Below are 8170 nucleotides of genomic sequence, written 5' to 3' on the forward strand. Positions count from 1 at the left end.
GAAATACAAACACTAGTTCTTATATTTGGTATATTTATTTCCTCGATATTTACCATACTCTTATTTTCAAAATCTATTTTAGAGGGAGGCACTTCAAATCCTTTCCAAACAGATAAAAGCAAAGAGCTTATGGATAAATATAATAAAAAAAGATTATATACAGTTTAAATTCACACTTTATATATTTTTATTTTTGTGGTACTAGGGATCTAACTGGGGACCTCACTCAGGGGCTTTCTACATCTGAACTACACCTTGCCCCTATTTCACTATGCTGTTGAGAATCTCAGTAAGTTGCTGGAGTTAGATGCAAACCTATGATCTTCCTGTTTCAGTCTCTCAAGTGCTGGGATTACAGAAAGGTTTCACCATGCCTGGCTAGAGTTTGAATTTTAAAATTACCTTGAAGTAACATAGATAACCAATATAAAAAACCAGATCTACTTTAGCCCAAACTTGCATTTTTCTCTTGCACAATGGAAGATATAATTGTATCTGTAATCATCCATGTTTCTACCTGTCTTAGAAAAACAGTGAAGTGACATCTCTGACTGGTTATAAGATCTTGTGACACTATCCACCAGAAGCTAAATATCTATCTTGAGCAAATCAGACATGCATGCATAAACAGAATTGTTTTATATAAAAAAACCAAATTTTTGAAGCAGTATTGATGGAAGAAGAAGAGGAGGAGAAGGCTGAAATATTGAAGAAACCTGTATGAGATGCAATAATTTAGAGAGCATGAGTTGTGAGAATGGATATTTAATATTTTAGTTCAAGACCCAAGACACTAAACTGCACGCTTATACAACAGTTTCCAAAATACATTCCAGTGCCTACCACCTTTACCTCTTTCATATCCACAAAGTAGAAACAGTGATATTTGTTATTATTTTTAATTATAGTACTCTTGTAGAATAAGAACAAGATAATCCAAAATATTAAGCATAGAATCCTAATTTTGACAAAGATGTTAAACAAGGAATTTTGCCAAGAAATAATTAATATATGAAATGAAAAAAATATATAAAACAATGTGCTTCATACATTGAGCATCAGGTCCAGAACACTGATTCTTAGGGAAGAAATGAGGCAAGTCCACAGATGGCACCAGTTAAATTCTCAGGGAAAGTCCAGGTAAAAACAGAAGAGGAACCTGAACAGAGCTTATAGTTTCCATCAGGTGAAGACAGGCAAGATAGTTCACAGGGCAGAGTAGGAGGGGTCAGGAGGTGTGTGTGTTAAGAAATTACATGAGGCCAAGAAAAGAGATAGCCAGATGAAATACCTGGGAAATACTCCTTCGACCTCATACAGAACCAGAAATATTTTATGGTCCCACCAGCCAAAATAGAACACTTTATAATCACAATATTCAGTAGAGTGTTTAGATGTACTCTCTCTCTCTCTCTCTGAATTGAATAAAAACAGGACCCAGATTGAATGCTATTTGGTCAGATTTAACAAATATTTAAAGCAAGTGTCCCCAAATTGAGCTACTTCCAAGTAATTTAACTGCATTGGGACAGAGCTAAAAAAAATATTTATGGATATGTAAAATTATTTGGTGTTCAACAAAGTAAAATTTGGTGTATGGTATCCAAAGAAGCAGGAAAATATAATTCGTAATCTGAAAAATACCATCATATAAACAGCCCAAAAAAGACATGAATGATATCATTGATAGGTGAGGTTATTAAATCAGTTATCCTATATCTCCAAGAAGGTAGAAGAAAGACTGAGCATGTTAAACAGACAAGGACCACATAAAGTAAAAAAAAACCAGAAGTGTATGTCTCAAAAAGAAACACAATGATTTCTTTGTGTTTACCAAAGTCCCATATGGTATTAACAACTGAATAGGTGCAGCAGAAGAAATGGCTGGTAAATTGAAGACAAAATGTCAGAAATAAGAAAAATAATGAAAAAAATCAGTGAAATGGAACAACTACAGACAGTTCGAAAGGTTGGCAATGAGGCACAAAGAAATATTTGAAAAATAACAGACATTTTATAAATTTGATAAACTATAAAACCATAGATATAAGAATCTCAATGGACTCCAATTATGAGAATCATGAAAGTCCTTAGCACAGTCTATGAAAACTTTTACCATCTTTGCATTACTCTCATTTCCAATAATACACCTTAGTCCTTATTTTCTTTTTTTCATATCATTTCCTATTTTTGGAATACCTTTTATCCCTTATGTAACTCAACACCTTCTAATAACTCTGATGGCCAGGTCCTCTGTAAAACTCTATGTGACTCCCCCATGCTTATTTCCAAGTGACAGAGCTCTCTTCAGAGGTTACCTACTTTTCTCTGAATAGCTTTAACTGGCTTGTTTTCTTCTCCTATTGTCTGGGAGCTTCTCTTCCTCACATTTAAACTCTGAGAATGTAATAAGGTTTCTGGATTCAGTAGGTTCCAACTTTAAACATTAGAGAAAGAAATAAAGAATGTAAGCTCCTTGAATACGTCTTTGTTATCACTTATATTTTTAACATATAATAACACCTGAAATAATCAGTACTTAATTATTATTTTTGAAAGAAGAAATTTTTATTGGTTCACTTTGCAAAATCAAATAGTACTTATCTGCCAATTTGTGCAAGACATTATTCTTCACATGTAGTCACAGCAGAGAAAAGGATCAACACACTTATATTCATTCATGGACCTGAATTTGCACACATGTCTATGTGTAGATAAATGTATTTGCTTATACAAGTAAAAATTAAATGAAAAAGATAATTTTAGATATTGAAAAGCATTATAAAGACCATGATCTGGTTTGGATGGAAGTATTTTGAATGGTCAGGGAAATCAGAGAGGGTAGTGTTTGAACCTACATTTCTAGAAAAACTAAACTAGCCTTTCAACTTTCTGGGCTAGGAGTTCTTCAAGTAGAAGAAAAATTAAGGGCAAGAGCTGTAAAGTAAAGAATGAATGATAATTTTGATAATGAGGAAAAAAGACAACTATGGGTGGCATATATATATAATCTGCCTGCAAAATACTTGTTAAAATAAAAATATTAAATAGGACCATCATTCCTATACTGTAAAGGATTGAAGAAAACAATCCTTTAATTCATATTCACTCTGAATGCTTTAGAGTTTATTGACCATTCTGGGTTTGTTTTTACTCTGTAAATAAATTCCTTGGTCTCAAAAACCCTCCCATCAGCGTTTTTCTATCCCTGGTAGTTGTGACAACAAACCTTATTAGAATTACGCACAAATTGTTCATACCATCCTCTAGGTTATTGCTATATGGAAGCTTTGGGGCCCCAAGGCTGTGCTGGAGGCAGGAACAAAATATACACACTGAAGAAGTCAGTGTCTTGATTGCAATTATCACTGTGTGATGACCAGGAGAAATTCTGGGTGTGTTATTTATAATGCGTTTCATTCTGATTAAACATCATTTTTGACCATTGTTCCTGACTCTTTGAAAAAGGCCTGAAATAAACTCTGTAGGTTTCTGGTGTCTCTACTCTTTGGAGAAATAGATTACACAATTAGGGTGGAGGATGTGGCTGACTGACAAATGTATAAGGTACTTAAATTCATGCATATGGATCTACTTATAAATACAGCCTGAAGAACATCCACAGGGTTGAACTCTATTAGTATATTTTCTACAGACCCTGCAGACCTCCCTGACCATGAAGTTGTCAGGTACCTTCCTGCTCCTGGTCAGTGTGGCCTGTTTCTTCCTCCTTACAGGTGAGTTTTTCATGTATGTATATGTAATTTTGGACCAAACTGGTCAATGTCAGCACTTGTGATGTGATGTTTTTGTTTACTCTGTAGGCATTAATGATTAGGATGGCTAATGATATCACTTTTTATTGAGAAGAAACTGTTGTACAAAATAGCTCCTTTGGTTCTCACTATAATACTATATAAGAAATAGTTATATCAAATTCCAAAAAAACCCAAGTCACATCTCAGGAGATGAGAAGGCCTGTGCAGATCACAAGCCCCCCAGGAACCTGATATGGCAATACTGAGCCAACTGTGTTCTCCTTCGCAGGCCACAGTTGACAGCACAGAGTAATAAATAAGCTTTAGGGAGAAACTTCCTTGAAATTGGAAATTTTAATGTGAAGTCATCTCTGAGAAATTATTGTGCTTCAATTGTTGGAATGTTTCTGAAACATTTCATGGAAAGCTGAGTCATTCTCATTCAACCTCTAGGTAAACAAAGTAAAGAGATGATTTGAAATAGAGAGGGAGAGAGAAGAGATAATATAATTTAGTAAAGAGCCCAGGATTGGAGTTGTAAAACTTGCTTTCTGGTCTTTATTCTGTTACTATAATTTTATTCTGCTACTACCATTTCCCTTCACTGGCTACTGTTTTATCACATTCCCATGGTGCAGGTAAAATCATGTTCTAAGGTTTCTTCCAATGAAAAGTTATGCTTCTATATATGGGCTTTAGATTCTAAGAGATCAGGTCTGATTTCTGGCTCTGCCATTTACAAGGTGAATGTACTTAGATACATATCTTGCACCAGAGCTCAGTTTCCTTATTTCTAAAAACATGATTGAATTTGACTTAAAATATGTAAGATTAGAAGCCGGGCGTGGTGGCACACACTTGTAATCCCAGCATTCGGGAGGCTGAGACCGGAGGATCATGTTTCGCGGACAGCCTCAGCTACTTAGTGAGGCCCTTTGCAACTTAGTGAGTCCCTGTTTCAAAATAAAGAATACAAAATAGGGCAGAGGGTGTAGCTCAGAGATCAAATGTCCCTAAGTTCCATCCCTAGACCCACAAAAAATATGTAAAATTAGCACAGCGCTTAAAATGTAGATCACTCCCAGTAGATGGTAGATAGTGTTAGTGGGAATGATGACAAATCATATTTTTTCATTGATTTCAAAATCATTTTGTGTTTCCTTTTTCTCTTTTTGACTTGGTTATCCTTTAGTCAAATGGCTTTGAGTTTGGGAATTTTCACCTTTCTAGAAAAATACATATCTCATTGACAAAGAAAAGATCAATAGTTGCTTCTTTGTAAGACAAGCACTAGAGATGTGTAAAGCATGACTGTAGAAAAGCCACATAAACAGCAAACAGTAAAAGCAATTCTGTGCTGATGATTTGCAGCTGATTTTCAGTAAGGCATCTCGCTCAGTTATGCATTTAACAAGCTGTATTTCAGGGTATAGTTTTCCTCCCTTCCGTGGTCTCTGTTCTTCGCCCATAAACCAACACACATATAATGGGAGCTCTCTGAAGTTAAACTTAACAGTAAAATTCTGGAGTTAGAATTTGTCGTGACTGATCATTGCTGTTCTCTCATTACAGAGGCTGTGAGCCAAGGAGGCATTCGGGTATGTGCTTCTCTCTCTCCTCTGCATCTTTCTTATCACGTGTCTTTAACAATGGTGATCTTAAGTTAAAAGCACTGCAGCTTTTCCACAGAGATCCTCTGAGCTCACATGGCTGGTTGGGTGAGAAGTGGGCTCAGGGAAGGACATCTGGTTCTTGACATCTTTGGTGCAGATATGCTTTCCTCAAAAGTGCAAAAAGATTCAAAATCATTTCCCCTTTTCTTCAAACAGCCATTTATCACATTTTCATAGGATTATTTTACATTCAGTCAAAGCCTTTATATAAAGTACTCGAGGACATTATGCAAAGTGAGATTAGTCAGTCACAAAAAATAAGAAATAAGATGCTTTCCCTAATATGTGAAAGCTAAGGAGAAATGGGTCATAGGAGGAACTCTAGATGAAAAAGGAAATCCTATAGAGGAGCAAACAAGACAACCTAAATGAGGGGATGGGAGGGGGGAAGAAGGAAATTCTCTAAAACACGCAATGTACTTAAACATATTGAAGTCAACCACTAAGCCAAACAAGGGAAGGAGAGATGGGGAGGGAATGAAGTGAGAATTGGGTAGGGGTTAAATGGGTGATGTGTACATGTATGTACACACAAGTTTTTTTTTACTCCAATATGATGTATAAATATAATGCATGAATAAAATATTTTTGAAAAGTTAAAAAAATAAAGTATAGTAGTCTGGGCAGAATTTCTTTCATTTTCAAAGGAGGATAATTTTGAGAGTGAAAGTTAAACTTATAATGATTATAATAAGAAAGCCCTTGAAAAGTGTGCTTATTCTCTAAGTTAGAAAAAACCTTATATTTCTTTTCACATGTCCTATACTTATGAAAATGTCCTCAGAACAAAATAACTTTAATAATAATCCCCAGCAATGATTTTGCCTTGTAATTTGCATGTCTATAGAACAATTAATATGTTTAATTCAACACTTACCATCTTCTACTTCCCTTCACTGAGAATCTTGTCTCCTAAAATCTGAGTTCTTTAAGGTCAGAAAGAGTGTTTTCTTTCTTTTTAATTCCTCATGCTTTAATCTACATTAACTCAATAAATATATTGCTGACTGGCTGGGTGGCTGGCTGGATGTAAGAATGAATGAAAGATTCAGTTAAATGTTGGAGAATATACAGAAAACTATGAGATGTGAAATGCAATATATTTCTACTTTCTGAAAATTACCCCAATACTGAGAGTTTTATATTTTCCTTTTTTTCTATAAGTATTATTTAAAAACAGTTTTAGATATGTTGATGAAGATATTTAAATTGACTTGTCCTTTATTTTTTAAAAAGTTTTATTTTTAGCATTTCATTTTAAGTAATCTAATTTATAAAAAAATTTTATAATAGTGCAAAGAAATAGAATACAATTTTTACTCAGCTTCTTCAATTGTTTATATATAACATATGCAAGCATCAGAATCAGGAAATTTATACAGATATGTAACTGTTCACTAATCTATCATCTTGTTCAAACTTTTAAAAATTGTCCCAGAAATGTCATTTTTCTTGGACAGATTCTAATCAAAGACCATATTTGAATATTTGGTCTTCTCATTCTCCTCAGATCTTTCTAAGGCAGCAGCTATTTACTTGAGTGAAAAGATTATCTGTAAGATTTTCATTACAGCATTGATTATGCTACCTTGGAAATTCAGGGCACTAACATACTGTTTACTCAACGCTTCTTAAGTAAATAGTGAAGAAATAAAATGTATTGATTGACTGATTTGTACAAAATGAAGTAAAGAGGATTCTAAACAAAAAAGGAGACAAGTATTTGGAAATTAAGTTATGTTTAAAGGAGAGGAATAATAGAAATTCTAGTTTTATATATTAGTTTCTAGTAAAAATCAATTTCTATTTCATCAACTATAAACTTTTTGAACTAAAATCTATATGAAGTGGTCATGAGCTCAATTAATATATAAAAGAAGAAAGAAGAAATGAATAATAATAGTGCATTTGTAAATAATGTCACACATTATGATGAAATGACACTACAAAAGCAAACTTTTTAGGATGTGCACAATCAGATATAACAGGAAAGTGATAAAGAATAAACAAACTATAAGCATAGTGTGGGTCTGTTTTTAATATATATACCTGGCAATATAATACATTAAAAAAGAGATGAATGAAAAAATAATAAAATGCTAACCAAATCTGTAGGTTCTTAAACTGCATATTTCAAGCTATTTTGATTTTTAGGTTTTTAAAAGTGTCTAAGTAATTAATTATATTAATAATTAATATTCAGGTTTTAAAGGAGTGTCTAATTAATTATATTAGTAAAGCTAATATATTTTTTCATTCTTTAAAAGAACTGGTGATATGAATATCATTATTCATGAAATAAAGACCTTTCATTAAAATTGCAGGCTATGTGCAGCAAATATGACAAGGAACCAGCAACAGATGGAAAATCCTGCCCAAAGACCTACAAACCAGTGTGTGGCAATGATGGGCAAACTTACCAGAGTCTCTGTGAATTTTGCAAAGTAGCTATGTAAGCACATGGAATCCTCTTTTGAGACCTCACCCTTAGGTTGGGACAGGAGGGTATTAGTCAGGGAAATAATTCATTAAGGTTTTTATTACTCTATGTGTCATTATTATATAAAGTAAGGTAATACTATTATTCTCAAACTAAGACTTAGAAAGTGTAAACACCCTTTCCCAGGTCACCCCTCATAAGATAAATTCACTTCTACTCAAATTCATCTCTAAATTTTATCTCTTTATTTCAGGGAAAGAAATGGAAAACTTGGTTTCAAACATGAAGGGAAATGCTGA

At 33.6% G+C, this 8170-nt stretch overlaps 1 protein-coding gene across 1 annotated transcript; it reads left to right on the top strand.

The window, feature by feature from the left end:
* Window positions 1-3676: 3676 nt before the first annotated feature.
* On the top strand, window positions 3677-8170 carry LOC308265052 (serine protease inhibitor Kazal-type 12-like; the record flags this gene model as incomplete). The annotated part of the gene is made up of 4 exons (XM_080698675.1): window positions 3677-3737; window positions 5331-5356; window positions 7756-7883; window positions 8125-8170. 4 exons carry the CDS (start codon window positions 3677-3679, stop codon window positions 8168-8170), a joined length of 261 nt encoding a protein of 86 aa, XP_080554801.1.

The sequence above is a fragment of the Muscardinus avellanarius genome (genome assembly GCF_963383645.1).
Source record: "Muscardinus avellanarius genome assembly, chromosome: 7".
NCBI classification, from domain to species: Eukaryota; Metazoa; Chordata; class Mammalia; order Rodentia; family Gliridae; genus Muscardinus; species Muscardinus avellanarius.